This window comes from Puma concolor, chromosome C2 (assembly GCF_028749965.1).
Source record: "Puma concolor isolate L17-30 chromosome C2, mPumCon1.1.hap2, whole genome shotgun sequence".
NCBI lineage: Eukaryota > Metazoa > Chordata > Mammalia > Carnivora > Felidae > Puma > Puma concolor.
This window is the reverse complement of record NC_141675.1, coordinates 147,142,665-147,160,274: the sequence shown is the minus strand read 5'-3', so window position 1 is coordinate 147,160,274 and position 17,610 is coordinate 147,142,665. Positions and strand designations below refer to the sequence as shown.

Here is a 17,610-nt window from a genome sequence, read left to right as displayed (position 1 = left end):
TCGCTAAACAGCTTTTGTACATTTGAAGCATGGTAGTGAGTGTACTATAATGTATACTTTTGGAAGGATTTGTAAAAATTTAAGAATAATGAAGTTTGGTAAGTTTTTAAGTCATCCATAGATGATCCATGTTTAAAATTTAAGATATGCTTTTAGACATGTATGTTTCTTTTACTAATTTATAATCACTATTTAAATTTTAAATTGGTTTGGGGATTTTTTAAATGCTAACATTTTTAATTTTAGTCCCATGCTTGTGCATAAATCTAGTCATGACAACTTTGTGGAAATAACTGATTATAAATAAAATATATGAAGTATGGGTAATTTTTATTTTTTCTTCTAATCAAATGATTTTATATCCAGGAACCAAGTTTTATTTCTTCTATTGAAGTCTAGGAGGAAATACTTAATTCACAAAAATGTTTTCTGGCCAATTTTGGGAGGGAAGACATAAAGTTCACTAGTGAGGTACAGTAAAAGTAATTTTGAAATCTGGCATTGGTGCTAGTAAAATAGAGCAGTGCCATGGATAAAATATTTGCCATTTCCCAAAATTGCCACCTGGCTGTTTCTTGGTCAAGTGAAAAGGAAGAAGTGGAGGATTGATTGCAGTTCAGTGAACCAAAATGTAAGTAAGGACTAAAAAAAAATGACCTGTTGTCCTAAGCTGGAACTGAATGGGTTAAATAAAAGCCCTGCTAAAGAGAGGCAGCTTTGGTTGTAAAGTGAAAAGTTTGAGTGGCTGGTTGGCTGGCTGGCCAGCCAACCAACTTAAAACTTAAAAGTTTGAGTGAAAGGTGGACCCTTGGAAATTGTAGGAGAGTTAGTCTTAAACGAAGAATAATAAATTAGGGCATATTGTATAGAATAAGTTGTCAGAAATTAACTGCTTAGAAAATCTGTTCTGCCAGCAGGAAATATTAACAAATAGGGGTGGGTGATAGAATTAAAAAGTGGGGAATAAAACATATGAAGTTTAAACCGTTTGCTATAATGCTGTTTTCTTAATTCACACAGAAATATAAGTAGTTAAATCAAAAGTGGTTTTGTATTTAATGTTAACAGTTTTCATTTGCACTTACATGTGTATTTTGTAGTGCATTTCTCTAAATTCTGGAACTAGGAGAAAAGCTCGAGTGTTTGTAGGAGGATGTAGGATGTAGTAAGATAAAGCAATGTAGGAAAAGTATGAAATTTTTTTTTAACTTGAGAATACTTTGTGCAGCATTGTTACTTGTAAAAATATCTGGATAGGAATCATGAGAAATCTGAAGAGTGAATTTTATAGAGAAATCAGTGGAACTATTTTGTAGTGTTTAAGTCAAATGAAAGACTGCTCAGTAGGAACAGGGAATAGTTTCTTTTTCCTGACTCTTTGTTTTAAAAAGCCTTGTAGGGGCGCCTGGGTGGCTCAGTCGGTCGGTTAAGTGTCCGACTTTGGCTCAGGTCATGATCTCACTGGTTCATGAGTTCAAGCCCCGCGTTGGGCTCTTTGCTGACAGCTCAGAGCCTGGAGCCTGCTTTGGATTGTGTCTCCCTCTTGCTGTCTGCCCCTCCCCTACCTGCGGTCTGTCTGTCCATCTGTCTCTCTCTCTCTCAAAAATAAATAAAACATTAAAAAAAAAATAAAGCCTTGTAAGTTTGCTCCATCTTAAGAATATTTCATATTAATGCCAGACTGTCTTGTCTGTATACTTTCCTCTAAGCAAGTGGAAAATTGGTTAATCATTTGGGTTTCAAAGGACTTTTGACTTTATAGAAAGTAAATACAATTTGCTTGGCAGTGAAGTGTATGTCAGTAATTAAAGAGATACTTTCTTTAATGTTTGTTTATTTTTGAGAGAGACAGAGACAGAATGCGAGTGGGTTGGTGCAGAGAGAGACACAATGTGAAGCAGGCTCCAGGCTCCGAGCTGTCAGCACAGAGCCTGACGCGGGGCTTGAACTCACGAGCTGTGAGATCATGACCTGAGCGAAGTCGGACACTCAACCAACTGAGCCACCAAGGCACCCCAAAGGGATACTTTGTTTAATGCACAAAGGTCAACAAAGTCTATACTAAAGACAGTGATTTCTTAAATTTGGGTTTTGTATCCACAAGGTATCCCTTATTATAAAGATTTAAAGGAACAAATTTAAAATTGATTTTTAAATATTTTAATAATTTTGAAAAATTTTATTGAAGATTTACAACCATTGACTTGGATATAAGTGTTAATTTCAAAGACAAGGTTTAAGTAATGAATAAGCTGTATCTGATAATGATGGTTCTATTTATTTACTTATATTTATAATCAAAAGTTGAGAAACTTTGTTTCATACAAAGTTTTTCATTTTTAAGTCAATGGGTTTGAGTATTTCAATTTTAATATTAATACAAGTATATAAGTTTAGGAAATAAAAGAAAATATCCCACTGAATACCATTAATATTTTTTCTAATTTTCAAATCATGGAAGATTTGAGTGCAAATGATTATTGTTTTAGATAAACTTCTAGAAGTGGAATTCTTAGTTTAAAAGATACTGACATTTTTTAGTTCTTGGTACATAGGTTTAAATTTCCTTCTGGAATTAAAGCTCACCAATTAGGTCTCATCAGCAGAGGGCAGTGCCGCCTTTGCTTGATGCTGATCTACCTTTGTGCCAGTTAGATAATTGAAGAATTGTGTCTGTTTGTTTTACTTTGTACTTCTTTGATTATTGGTAAGGTTGAACTTTTTTTCTGTATTTATTAATCAGCTGTTGGGGTTTTCTTTGTTAATTGAGTTACTTTCCTGTACGTATTTTTCAGTTTCACCATCTTGTACGTGTTCTGCTTTCAGGTAGAATGGCATAGTTGGGGGCGCCTGGGTGGCGCAGTCGGTTAAGCGTCCGACTTCAGCCAGGTCACGATCTCGCGGTCCGTGAGTTCGAGCCCCGCATCGGGCTCTGGGCTGATAGCTCAGAGCCTGGAGCCTGTTTCCGATTCTGTGTCTCCCTCTCTCTCTGCCCCTCCCCCGTTCATGCTATGTCTCTCTCTGTCCCAAAAATAAAATAAACGTTGAAAAAAAAAAAAAATTTAAAAAAAAAAAAAAAAAAGAATGGCATAGTTGGCAGGATGGCATTGTTTAATGTGTGGTGGTTTTGCAACCCTCTGTACCTCCCAACTCCTCCCCCATCATGTTGAATTGCCCAGTATTTTTTTTTTTTTAAGTTTATTTATTTGCTTTTGAGAGAGAGAAAGAGCAGGAGAGGGGGAGAGAGAGAATCCCAAGTGAGCTCCACATTGTCAGCACGGAGCCTGATATGGGGCTCAGACCCACAAACTGAGATCATGACCTGAGCCAAAACCAAGAGTCAGATAATTAATCCACTGAGCCACCCAAGTGCCCCTGAATTACCCAGTATTACGAAAGTATTAGTTCCAACAAACATTTGGTAAAGTGTATACAAAGGCATAAAGTGAAATGCCAAGTAAAAAGGAACTGTAAACTATCCCTTTCCTAATTGTTCCAGCAGTAAGAATTTTTTTTTACAGAGTTATCTTCAGGCTGTAATTAGATAGACAAAGCATCTTTGCAGAAAAGAGGATTTTAAAGTTTTTTTTTTCCTAATTATCTTCTGTTAGGAAATTTGATGTGTACTTCTGTAAAGTGTTTATATGTTACTAATAAACATTCAAGTTATGTTGGAGTTAACTTGATTTGGTTGAAGCTCATGTGTCTGATACATTGAGTTGAATGAAGAGGAAGAAAGACTAGAATTAAATGCTTTGATATCTGCATCTATCAGGAGGAAGATTTGAATACTAGCCTGTAAGTGTACGTGTTTCCTTTTGGAAGCATTCATATTTTTCTTTAAAGTTTGTAGTTAAGTATTAATAACAGGAGCTTAAGGCAAAATTTGTCATCTTGGAGGTGATAATAGGAAGGAAGGAATACTACATGTATGATCGATATAATTCATTATAAAATAAATGTTAGGAAAGCAAATATTTTAAAGTTTAGGGGAGAAAAGGTAGTGGTAAGTATGCCATTGAATGATTCCTAAAGAAAACATTGAGGGATTTAAGGTTAGAAGAATTACTTAGACTAGAATGATCTTCTGATTCTTTTACTGCTTTGACAGATCTTTTTAAAAAAATAGGAAAAGGCATATTCCAGAAATTGTAGACTCAATGCCAGTATTTCATCTGTGATGGTTGTTAGTTTGTTTTATGAACAACTAGAAATTTCTAGTCTAGGAGTCAGAACAGATTCACTAACAATTCAGAGCAGAATATATTAATCTTTTTTCTTTTGTGAAGTGTGTTTTGTGTAGTGAGGACTGTAAACCAAATATTTCAGAAAGATATTTGTCATGATTTCATTATGAATAAATTAGAAAAATATAGACAGGATGGAGTGTTAAATGAATTTTAGCTGACTGGCAGTGTCCAGGGAATATCAGGGTCATCCCACAAGTAGGTCCTGTTCTTATTTTTAAAAACATTGAGTTGGAGGAAGGCATATAAAGCACGTTAATGAAATTTACGAGCTGATTGGAGTAGCTACTACATCAAGTGGCAGAAAATTATTTCCAGATGGCCTGAGTAGATTGAAAGGACTGTCTGAAACCAACATAAAGTCAACATGAAGATCTAGTTTTGAGAGAGATTCCATTGGAAACAGTTTGAGGGTTTTGGTTGATTATAGATGTGAGTTAATGGATTAAGCACTGCTGTTTTTGGAGACCATAAATAAGCCCCCCCCCTTCAGAATCCTGGAACCTGTTAATATGTTACCTTACAAGAGACTTTGAAGATTTGATTAGGTTAAGAATATTAATTAGGATGGGTGAATTATCCTGAATTATCTAGATGAGCCCAATGTAATCCCAAGCGTCCTTACACAAAAGAGGGAGGAGAATCAGAAAGTGATGTGACAACAAACACAGAGGTCAGGGAGGATGGAAGAAGATGCCACCCCGTTGTCTTTGAAGATGGAGGAGGAGACCGTAAGCCAAAGGAGTCTACGTAGGCACCCTGTAGAAGCTGGAAAAGCCAAGGAATAGATACTGCCCTAGAGCCTCCAGAAGGAATGTAGCCCTGCTATCACCTCAATTCAGACTAGAGATTCTGACCTCCAGAACTGCAAGATGCATTTGTGTTGCTTTTATGCTACTAAGTTTGTGGTAATGTGTTTTTGCAGAAATAGGAAACTAAGAAAATACACTAGATTCCATTAACACAGTAATATATCTGGACAATGTCCATTTGGTGGTATCATACTTAAAAGAAATTAGCCAGGGGGCACCTGGGTGGCTCAGTCGGTTAAGCATGCAACTCTTGATTGCAGCTCAGGTCATGATCCCAGGGTCGTGAGACCTCGCTGAACCTGCTTGGGATTCTCTTCTTCCTCTCTCGGCCCCTCCCCTGTGTGCTTGCTCGCTCGCTCGCTCTTGCTTGCCCTCAAAATAAATATTAAAAAAAAAAAAGAGCCAGAATAGATCAAGAAATACCATTTAATAGTTGAAGAAGATAGGTGGAAGGGAAGTTGGTTTAGTTACCTTCGAATATTTTATCATGAGAGAGATAAATATTGTGCAGAATTGAAACAGGAGAGGGAAGGTATCAGAAGGGAGATTCAGGGTTAGTTCACAGGAGGCTTTTGTAACCACTGGAGCTGATTAGTTATGAGTTATTAAGCCTTATGTCACTAGGCGGGAACTGCAGATGTACTATAAAAGTGGTTCTAAATTCGGTGTGAGTACTGGATTAGATACTAAGGTGCTATACAGCTTTAAGAGTCTTTGATACTACCGTACCATCACTACAGAGAAGTTTTCTCTAAACGCAATCGTAGATGCAAAGATTCTCAGACATTGTATAGCTTTATTTAGTGAGCTACTTATGTGTCAGTTACTAGGTTGAGATGTCTGTATGTTATCTCATTTAATCCTAACAGCCTTATAAGATGTAATGTATACTATTAATCCCCCTTTTCATGTTTAAAAATCCTTGAAGTTTAAAGAAGTTAACTAAATTTGTCAAAGTTTATACTGTTAGTGAATAGCAGAGTATCTTGTTACTTTGACTGCCTCAAACTGAATTCTACAGGTGTCACAGGCCAAATATTCTTATTCTTTACCTTCTCCTGAAACTATTCTTCATTGAAATAAGAGTTTTTGATGAATGATTCTTAATAATTTGTAGACTACTTTGTCTATCAGGCATGTTGCAAGACTATATTCACATTTATATTTTTTATAGTCATTTAGCTAGTGACAGGGCAAAAAGCCAAACTCAGTCTGTTGTTGGCACGTATTTTTTTCCAACTGATGCCTTCCAAGGGGGTCTTGTACCTTTATCGGCCTACTGCTTCTGCTATTTTATATTAGAGAATTGCATGGTTTCCTCTGGCTGCTTTGACATAGTTGTTTTCATTGACAGATTACATTAATTTTGAATATAGGCTGTAATAGTAGGGAGAGTGCTGCTCCTAGGAATATTTATTGAGCACCTGTCCTGTTGCAGGTGATAACACTAGTCATTCCATGTGCAAGAACTAATTCAGTTCTCACTGAAACCTCTGAAGTAGATAACCACCATGTCGTTTTTACATAGGAGGACACTGTGCCCTACAGAGGTTACGTAATCTGCCCAGAATTGTGTTACATGGCTGGACCCAGAATCAAAACCAGGTCTTTCTGACTCTTTCCAGAATACCACAACGTCTGATTTTTTTCTTTTTCACTAGTAGTTTGTTGGAGTTATACTGAATTTTATGGTTCTCAGGCTTTTATATACAGCCAATAGATTTTTTTTCTTGAGGCTTGTTGGCTGAGACTGGATGTTGGTCAGAAATAACTAGAGCCTGAATTATCTCTACCCTTGTTTCTACTCTGAATATACTGCATATTCTAAACTTGATTGAAAAATATGAAATTTTTTTTTCTAACTTGATGATGCTGTTTTCCTGCAGTTTGTAAGAAATGTGTTCGTGGTTTAAGGAATCTTTATTATTGAAAGGTTACAGCAGTTAGTTTGGGCTGTATTTTCCTCATTTGGAAACAAAATAATTTTTCTCTGAGTCCTTGCCTTTCACATTTTTTGACTGTCACTCCCGTGGTACGACTTGAAGTTTTACGTAGAGTCAGGTGTTTGGGCACACACAAAACTAAGAAGTTTCACCAAATAGTACTTACCTTTGCTGTGCATAATGCTATTGTATTTTTTACTCTGTTCCACTAAAAAAGTTGTGTCACATCCATTGTTTATATTTTTATTCTAATGTACTTCACCCCACAGTTTGAAAAACACTACTTTGGACTATCTCCAGGATTGTTTTCTCCTTTCAACCAAATTATATGTGGTGGTAATAATAGGTGACATCTATTTGTATTTACTTTGTGCTAGGTGCTGCATTAAGTGCTTTTTAAATGTGTTGTTTGTGTTAAACTTCTCTAAATGTAGAGGCTATTATTTTCATTTTACAGATGAAGGAACAACTTCTTATAGCAAGTGGTGGAGCCAGGATTTCCCAGACAGTTGATTATTGATCTTATGTTCTGATCATTACTTAAACAGAAATTTATTGTTTTTAAAAATTCATTCAGTAAGTATAATCTGAGTCTTAGGTCAGCACAAGTTTGTGTGCTTCTGAGAGATTCCTCAGCCAACATTCAGTTAACTCTTTCTTTTCTAAGATTATTCAATTTCAGCTTCGCTCTAGATCCAGTTAAGGACAGTACATTGCCTCTTATTGCTTGTCTGGGCACATCCCTTTATCTCTAGGTCACTTTTTTTTTGTTACTGAAAAATTTTTGAGTCCAACTCCTCGTAACAATTATATTTTTGTCTACTTTCTCATTTGGGTCTCCATGCATGCATGTGTGTATATGTATATATTTTTAGTCATACAGTGTTTATCATCTTTAATATCTGTGTATTGTTCATTCCACTGGGGTAATGTATTATAGTATTAATTAAATAATTTGCTTATTCTTAGGTAGTTATTGGAAAGAACTTGAGCTTTGGGCAGTGGTAGACCACAGATTGAATTTACCACTTAATTAGCTTTATGACTTCTAGCTATTCTTGAACTTTTGTGCCTCAGTGTTCTCATCTGTAAAATGGAACTACAATATTTAACTATCATAAAGGCTATTGGTGTTTCTATTTAAATACATAGTGCCAGTGTTCATAGTTACAGTAAAGTCTATCGATTTCAGCATAATTTCTGAGTCTCTTTTTCCAATGAAGGCATTGATCTGGATACTAGGGACCTTTTTGCTTTGCAAAAGTAGAGACTGAAAGGGGTGTCTGGGTGGCTCAGTTGGTTAAGTGTCCAACTTCAGCTCAGGTCATGATCTCACAGTTGTGAGTTCAAGCCTCACATTAGTCTGTTTGCTGTCAACACAGACTTTGCCTCAGATCCTCTGTGCCCCTCTCTTTCTGCCCCTCCCCTCCTTGCGCTCTGTCTCAAAAAAAAAAAAAAAAGGTAGACTGATGGATAAATTTGTGCTTTGAAGAAGTCAATAAAATATTGCTAACATTCACTGAGCTTTTATTTTTTAAATTTTTTTTTTCAACGTTTTTATTTATTTATGGGACAGACAGAGACAGAGCATGAACGGGGGAGGGGCAGAGAGAGAGGGAGACACAGAATCGGAAACAGGCTCCAGGCTCCGAGCCATCAGCCCAGAGCCTGACGCGGGGCTCGAACTCACGGACCGTGAGATCGTGACCTGGCTGAAGTCGGACGCTTAACCGACTGCGCCACCCAGGCGCCCCCGTTCTTTCTTAAGATCCATATATAAACTTTTTTGCGTTCCTTTTCTTTGCTTTAAGGTACAGAGAAGGAAATAGAACAACAGTAATAATAAATTGTCTTAATTCTTCGTAAGTTTTTAAACTCATAAATGGTCAGAGTATATCCTTTATAAATGCATGCTATATATTTCATTTTTAAAATTCTTAGAATTTTACATTCACGTTTTTAGAACTTTTTTTAATGTTTTATTTTTGAGAGATGGGTGTGCAAGTGGGGGAGGGGCAGAGAAAGATGGAGATTGAGGATCTGAAGCGGCTCTGGGCTGACAGCCTAGAGCCCAGTGCAGGGCTGAGATCATGACCTGACCCAGAGTCAGACACTTAACAGACTGAACCACCCAGGTGCCCTACATTTTTAGAATTTGCATTTAAGTTGTCATACTTTAAATTATCTTTTATTTTTTTTTAATTTCTCATTAGTTTATATAATCTCAAAGATTACTGTCTCCTTTCTAATTGTTTTCTGTTAGTGAGCATTGTTCTCAAGGATAATTTTTATTACATTGGTAAATAATAAAGAATCATGACCTTATTTAGAGAACCACTTTTTTGAAAACAAAATTCCTTTCTTAATGTCTTTGTATTTCTCCTATTTTCTGTATCTTAATACTGCTTATGGAAAAATTCTTTCTCTGCTTAAACCAGAGTTTTAAGTCTTAAGTCTGGTTCTTGTATTGATTGTATCTGTCATTCCATACCTTTTCTAATATTACTGTTACCTGTAGTCCCTTTGTGTCTGTAGTTTTGAAAAGCTGTGAAAATTCTCTGAATTTTTAGGATACCCTACCAGGTAGGAGTGTTTACCGTATGAAGAGAGACTTTGTCCTTTAGGTTAGCTTCTTAGTGGTCTAGTAAAGGTCTGTGTCTTTAGAGATTCCATATTTGAAATATCAACATTATTTAGATGAAAATGGAAGGAAATATGATTCATATAAATCCCTGAAACTTACTTCAAAATATGTTTTTAGAAGTCCTAAGTGAGTGTTTTGCCCATGATTAAACAAACAAACAAAAAAAGCAGAAGAAGAATTTAAGAAGCTAGATATAAGCTTCTTCATGTCAGGGTTTTGTCTTTATAACCCTCTGTGGGCTCTCATTATGTCTTGGTTCGATTTAAACTTTGGGGGGAAGGAGTATATACATGGGTGGTTAAATCTCATGGGGAGCACCTGATTGTTGGATTTACTGTCATGGGATTTGTTCAGTATGGTGCCATTTATGGTGCCATTCCTGACTAATCCAAGAAATTGTGAATTCCAGGATTTTAAATGTCTTGCCTGATTTAATGAATCTTTCTCCAAATGAACCTTAGAATTATTTAAAGTTCTCTAAAATCTCAGTAAGGTTTGCATTAAATATTGAGTCAGATTATAGCTTTCAGTCCAGGAACATGGTATGTTTCTGTTCAAATCATTTTTGAGTTCTTCAGCAAAACTTTGCAATTATTTTAGTTATAGATTTTGTGAATTTCTTAATTTTTTTTTCTTCTTTGCTAATGTTTAATATTGTTTCCCCACTGTATTTTCTTAGTGGTGATGCAGGTTATATAGAAAAGTGCTTGGATTTTCTTTACTAGCTAAAATCTTAAACTTAGTTTCAAAAGTTTGTTATTCTTTTAGTTAATAAATTACAGTGTCTTTGTAGAGCTGGGAATTGACTTCTAACTTTACCTTTAATTTTTAAATTATTTTCGTTTTTTTTTTTTTAAGCTCTTTTCACTTATGGATATGAAACCTCCCATCTCTCGAGCCAAGATGATTCTTATCACTAAAGCTGCTATTAAAGCCATTAAGGTAAGAGTAAAAATATTTAATTTGAAAAATTTTTTTGGAAATTTTGAAAATATTGTTAAACATGAGAATTCGACCTGTTAGTTTAGGCCTGAATCAGAGAGCAGTAACTAGCTTTTGCTGAAGGTGTATGATAATAAAGTACAGTGTATTTGCGTTGTAACATATTATTTCAAAACCCGCTTTTTTCCTTTTGTTGTTCTGTAGTATCTCCCCTTTATATTGTTTCAAGCTTTGTTAAGTATAATTGACAAATAAAATCGAATATATTTAAGAATAGAATTGGACAGAACAGAACATGATGGTTTGGGGCTCCTGGGTGGCTCAGTTGGTTCAGCACTTGACTCTTGATTTTGGCTTGGGTCATGATCTCACATTTGTGAGATCGAGCCCTGCGTCAGGCTCTGCGCTGAGTGATTTTTTTGGGATTCTCTCCCTTTCTCTCACAATTGTTTAACATTAAAAAGAAAAGAGGAACATGATAGTTTGATACATACATACATTATGAAATGATTAACACAGTCAAGCTAATTAGCACATCCGTTGCCTCACATAGTTGCCTGTGTATGTGTGAGAGAGAGAGAGAGAGAGAGAGACTGACTCAGAAAGTTGAATTAACTGAAATGGAGAGTAGAATCAAAGGTGTTTCTATTATTTTATTACACTGTTCTTATCCCTCATAAAGTTGCTTGATACACTGCTTTATTAAGGCTTATTGATTAAAAATCTAAGAAAAGGAACTTCTTTTCCAAGGGAGGGGGGTGTAGTTTCTGTGTTATTTATTTATTTCATGTTTGTTTATATATTTGGAAAGAGAGTGTGTGAGTAGGGGAGGGGCAGAGAGAGACCCAAATAGGCTCTCCCTTATCAGTGCAGAGTCAGAAAGGAGCTTAATCCCACTAACCATGAGATGATGACCTGGGCCTAAATCCAGAGTCGGACAGTCAGCTGACTGAGCCAGCCAGGCACCCTAGTAGTTTCTGTTTTACTTAATTTCTTTCTGATTTATATTCACTTGTTGACTAAGGATTATTTCTCATGGTTCACTCACTATTATCTTGAGAATTATTCAGATTTTGCAAATTTTAAGGTTTCAAGTATTTTCTAACTATATTACTGAAAATGTGGAAATACGTAAACTATAGTAATTTTCTTCTAATTCTTTTCAGCTTTATAAGCATGTAGTTCAAATAGTAGAAAAGTTCATCAAAAAGGTAACTATTCATTTCATTATTACCTCATTTTAGTTATCAGTATTTGTAATTTACTTTTTTCATTGTAATCTGGATGCTTGCTTTTAAACCCACTCTACAAAAAAAAGTTGTCACTAGGCTTGAGTTTGTTTTTAAACAAAACAAAAACAAATTTATAGCAGTACTGTTGACTGAGCCCTGAGTGTGAGGTAGGTACTCAGCCAGTCTTTTGTACTGTGCTGGATGCTTCCCTGACATTCCTCCCCTGCTGTTTGCCCTGTCTACTTTGTTGACATTTAACTAATCCTGGAGTATTTCAAATGAAATCACTTTGTAAAGTTTTTCTTTCTAATTTTTTTCTGCTTCTGTCATAATTAAATCATTTTTCAGTTTCACAGTTGTATCTGGTTTTATAACCATGTGATTAGCACACATCTGTCTCACCAGAGGACTGAGAACGGATACTTAAACCTCTCTGTCTTCTTCCCCAACCTGGAGCTGTGTCGTGTGGTATATACTAATAAATGTGTGTGGCATTGTCTTTGATCCATGGCCTTTGAATACTAGCTAAGAGATGAGAATTAGAGTCCCAGTAGACCAAAAAAATGGCCAGTAGAAGTTTTTATAGTAGCACATCAAAGTGTAAATAAGTAAAAGAGAAAAAAATTAAAATTACCTGCATGCCACCACCCCAAATGACTTTGATATTTATATCTGGATCTACTCATTTTTTAATTGTGTACATGTACATTCATAAAAGGGAAAATGGTGACATTGATAACCTGTTTTTCCCCACTAAATTTATCATAAACATCTGTAGAGTATTCCATCACATGATTGTTTCCAAAGTTTATCCAGCTGGTTCTGTGTTGTTAGACGTTTCACTTCAGTGGCTGTCCTTAAAGAGAAAATTAGATGCATCTTAATGGTTTTCCTTATGGTAAATTTCTAGACGTAGAATGGTTGGATCAAATAAGGCTTTGCTTTTATTGTTAAATCATCTTCCAGAAAGATTGTACCACCAGAAATGTATATAAATGTCTCTTTTCTTGTTGATTTGATAAGACAAAAATGGTATCTCCTTTTAGCTTTTGTTTTTGCTGGTACTATGCTTTAGTAGAATTAAAATTGATGCTATTAAAATTATCTTTTTAATAATTTCAAAAGGCAAAAATTATTTTTTAATCAGGATAAGTTGGAGTAGGAGGTATCATAATAAGTGGATTTGTATGGAAGTGGCTTAGGGATTGGTAAAGTAATGTTGATTCCAGGAAATTGTGGGGAGATAGAAGGATCAGAGGGCAATGTAAATTATTGGGGATTTGAAGTATCAAGATAATTGATTGTTCTGTATGGATCTGTGAACTTTGACAGTCTAGCCAATAAGAGCTAAATATTCAGGCACTTTCTAGATAGAAACACTCATTGGATATATAGAATTCTATAAAAGGGAGATAAATGCGTGTCAAATTGTGATTTTGCTTTTCTTGTATTGACTTTACATTTTTACCTTTGTAGTGTAAACCAGAGTACAAGGTTCCAGGATTATATGTAATTGACTCAATTGTGCGACAGTCTCGTCATCAGTTTGGAACTGATAAAGATGTTTTTGGGCCAAGATTCTCTAAAAACATAACTGCCACATTCCAATATTTATATCTTTGTCCATCTGAAGATAAGGTATAGTAAAAATCATTTTTACATTAAAACTTGTATTATTTCTATATTTATTTGAATCTGTTTATATTATGTATTTGAAATGTACTGTACTATTAGAATTACGTGGTGGTCTCTGAACTTGAAACAAAATCCAGCGTTTTCTGTTGTGGTCATCTCATGTTTAATTTCTTGTGAAGTTCTTCAGGAATGTTGTACTGTTGAAAAAGGAGCACCATCTTACTTTAAAGAAGACATTGTTGGAAAGATTTACTTGTAGTTGAGTGATAAATTCTACAGTGGAGGAAGGCAGTACTCCTCTCATATTGTTGCTTATTGCAGAAGAAAGGGACCAATAATTGATGGCTTTCTCCTGCCTGTAGAGATGCTAGAGCATAAATGGTATTCATTAGCAATCAGACTACAGTATTTAATTCCTTGTATTTATAGCTGATTTTGCTATGTACCGTTGAAAGGTAGAAAAACTTTACAGACATTTATAGTAGAACTCCCAGTAGGTGGGAGAAATACACTGCTAAATCTACTCAGAATAATGAAGAATGAGGACATTTACAGTAAATAGTATATAAATTTGAGTGTTGTAGATACTGTATTTATGTTCTTGGAGGAGTATTCTTATGGGATAAGTATACAGGAGAAAAGATCGTATCTTGAGTAGGACATAAGAGTTACTCCCATGAATAACACATCTCTGGCTCTCCATATTTATTGCTCCATAAGATTACTTACCTATCAGTTACAGATCAGTTTCGTAAATATTTTAACTGTTATGATTATCCTGAAGAAATCCTTCTTCACTTCATTTACTTTCCTCAGATAACTTTTTTTTGTCGGTGATGGCATATTTTTGTAATCATAAATGAAATGAAAATTTCAAATACATTTTTTATTATTATTTGGATTATCCAGGTTATATTTCTTTTCTGATTCTCCCCCCCCCTTTTTTCCCCTTCTTTGTTTTTTACTTTATCAGAGTAGTTTTTAACCAGGTTGTAATTCTGAAGATAACTTTTTTTTTCTGTTTGTGAAATAGATTTAGTACAGAAATACTAGCCTTGGGATTTTTTGTTTTTTTTAGTAAGACGTATAATACATTATTTATGCAAATATTTATTGTATATTCATGTTTTGTTACACATAACAGAGTAAAATAGTTCGCGTGCTGAACCTTTGGCAAAAAAATGGAGTATTCAAAATTGAAATTATTCAGCCTCTTTTGGACATGGCAGCAGGAACTAGTAATGCCGCTCCAGTACCAGAAAATGTTACTAATAATGAAGGTATGGTCAAATATATCTGTGAGCTTAGAAAATGTTACAACTTTTTCTGCATGTGAAGTTTGAAGTCTGTTTGTACTGGTGGAATTTTTCCATAAAAAAGAAATTGGAAGTTATGGTTTACTTTCCATAATTGTTATTTCTAGTAAAAATATGCTCTTTCAGTATTTGCTGTAGTACCACGATCTGTGTTTTTACTATATATTAAAATGAATGGAATGTTGTTATAGTAAAAAAGCTTAATGGAGTTCAAAAAGGAAAATGTGTAGATTAAAGTTTTTGTAGGTCTTAATGACCTTTTCTTTTTTAGGCTCACCTCCACCTCCAGTTAAAGTTTCTTCTGAACCCCCCCAAGCCACTACAAACTCTGTACCATCTGTACCACAGTTGCCTAGCTCTGATGCTTTTGCTGCTGTGGCCCAACTGTTTCAGACAACTCAAGGTCAACAGGTAAACTACCTGTCTGGAGATTAAATTCCTTGCAGTTAGGTACTATTGTCAGTTTTGATTTTCCTTTCCTAACTAGTGAGGACATTCAAGGGAGGAAATATTTCTACTTTTCACCTGGAAAAGCCTTCAGTAGGAAGGTAATGGAAGAGGGATAAATAGAGAAGATGTGGGAAAGGTGAAAAATAAGGGAGCCACATACTGAGAAATGGCAATACCTCTTTGAAGAGAACCTCAGAACTGCTGACTGGTTGGTATTGTTGCTCATAATTCTAGCATTTCCAATTAACTTCAAAATTATTTGGATTGGAGGTGAATTTTACATTTTTCTAGAAAACGTTTATTTACCTTGTTTACAGTTCAATGTATTTTCTGTTTTTGACCATCATTTTCTGCCTTTGGGGTGTCAGCATATATTTTTAACCTTAAGTGACCCCAATCCCTGATATTTACGACAGACTTAACCATTACTAAAAGGTGTTTTCTTTTTCCAGTTTACTTTGTGCCTACGCTATTTTGAGTCACCTTTAAGAATTTTTTCTCTTCAGTAAATTAACTTTTGATACTATGATTATACTTTGCTATGTGGTTTATCAGTTTTCCCATTTTTTAAGCTTCAGCAGATCCTTCAGACTTTTCAGCAACCTCCAAAACCACAGTCTCCCGCCATTGACAATGCTGTGATGGCGCAGGTCCAGGCTATCACGGCTCAGTTAAAGACGGCTCCTGCACAGCCACCTGAACAAAAAGCTGCTTTCCCCCCGCCTGAGCAAAAAACTGCATTTGACAAGGTAGGCTTCACTCAATAACCCACCTAAACTGTTTAGACCACTCAATTTGGAATGTGGAAGTTACTTCTTCTCTACTTTCTCTCTAGATTGTTCATTTTGTTGTTTTTTGGTTGGAGGAATTTTCCCCCTCAATATCAAAGCATTGATTATTTTTCCTGGTTATAAATGTAATATATACTCGTTACAAAAATTTCCAGTAAAAAGGAAATGGAAAAGAAAACAGGAAAGCTTTCACCATTAACCCCCATAGTTGGGAGATAACTACTCTTTTCCGAACTAATTTCCCATGGATATATTTTTCTTTATTGGTCAGAATATGTTTGTATGTCACAATAGGTAATATTATAAATGTTATAAATATAAATTATAAATATTATAAAGAAAATATATACAGTTTTTAACTTGCTTGTTTTTATCTTAATCTTATTTCTTTGTTGTTAAGGTTAGTAGATTTAGTTCTACATTTTTACTGAGTGCTTATTAGGGATATCCTATTACATCTGTGTGTCACAGTTTAGCCATTCCTCTATTGGTAGACAATTAAGTTACCTTGTGCTTTTTGCTGTTAAAACTTAGTTACAATATGTATAACTTGAGAGTTTTGTTCAGTGTCTTCCAACTTTGTTGGCCATAGGCATGTTTAAGGAGCTGAGCTAGTAAGGGCATAGATGTGCTGAATTTGCACAGCTTAGAGCTTCCCATTGAAATGTTAACTCAAGCAACTCTATCTTAGCTGTTTTATGTCCTGTGTATTTATTGGGTTTATGACTATATAAACTTTGATTTCATCTTACAGGTCTCACTGCAAAAGCAAAAATATTTGAAAACCCTAGAACGAAGTGATAATTTTTAGTTTAATCATCTCTAAAATTTTTTATTCTTTCCAGATTTTAATTTTAAGATATAATAACTTTATTGCTGGTAGTCCAAATTAAAAATCCATTTTGGGGGTGCCTGGGTGGCTCAGTTGATTAAGTGTCCGACTCAATCTTAGCTCATGTCTTGATCTCAGAATTGTGGGTTCAAGTCCTGCATTGGGCTCTGCACTGGGCATGAAGCCCACTTAAACAAAAAAGAATGCATTTGGTATATACTGGTTGTCATTATATCTTAGTGATTTATGAACAACTACTGATTAAAAGAAGTTTGAATAGTGGCACCTGGGTGGCTCAGTTAAGCGTCCACTTCTTAATTTTGGCTCAGGTCATGATCTCATGGTTCAGGAGTCTGAGCCCCGCATTGGGCTCTTCACTGGCAGAGTGGAGCCTGCTTGGGATTCTTTCTTTCTCTCTGCCCTTCCCCTGCTCGTACACGCTCTCTCTCAAAACAAATAACATACATAAGTAGAAAAGGAATACATGCTAATAGGGAAGAAAAATTGCAAACAGGAAGTTCTAAAGTAAAAGGGGAAGCAATTCTCTGCTTTGAACAGATTTGTGTTTGCTCTTTCAGAGTTTAGGAAAACTCTCCCCGCTTGGGTTTTTTTTTTTTTTTAATATTTTGGTAGTTTTATATTTTTGTTTTCTATGTTTGTCTCTTCATTCCATCTGGAACCTAGTTTAGAATATGGTTCAAGACAGTTAAATCTCGAATTTTTTGGAAATAGCCAATTCTCCCTCACTATTTTTGTCATACACTGA

The 17,610-nt window shown here is 35.2% G+C and overlaps 1 protein-coding gene across 3 annotated transcripts in view; it reads left to right on the top strand.

Moving 5' to 3' along the window:
• The window catches only part of SCAF4 (SR-related CTD associated factor 4), a 64,293-nt gene that overhangs the window by 11,715 nt on the left and 34,968 nt on the right, over positions 1–17,610 (top strand). For 2 of the 3 annotated variants that reach the window (XM_086675843.1, XM_086675841.1), the window contains exons 2-7: positions 10,505–10,588; positions 11,755–11,799; positions 13,297–13,458; positions 14,600–14,735; positions 15,043–15,182; positions 15,794–15,970. In XM_086675843.1, the coding sequence (XP_086531969.1) occupies positions 10,505–10,588; positions 11,755–11,799; positions 13,297–13,458; positions 14,600–14,735; positions 15,043–15,182; positions 15,794–15,970 (744 nt within the window). The remainder of the gene's footprint in view (positions 1–10,504; positions 10,589–11,754; positions 11,800–13,296; positions 13,459–14,599; positions 14,736–15,042; positions 15,183–15,793; positions 15,971–17,610) is intronic. The other variant, XM_086675842.1, reaches the window with a different exon arrangement.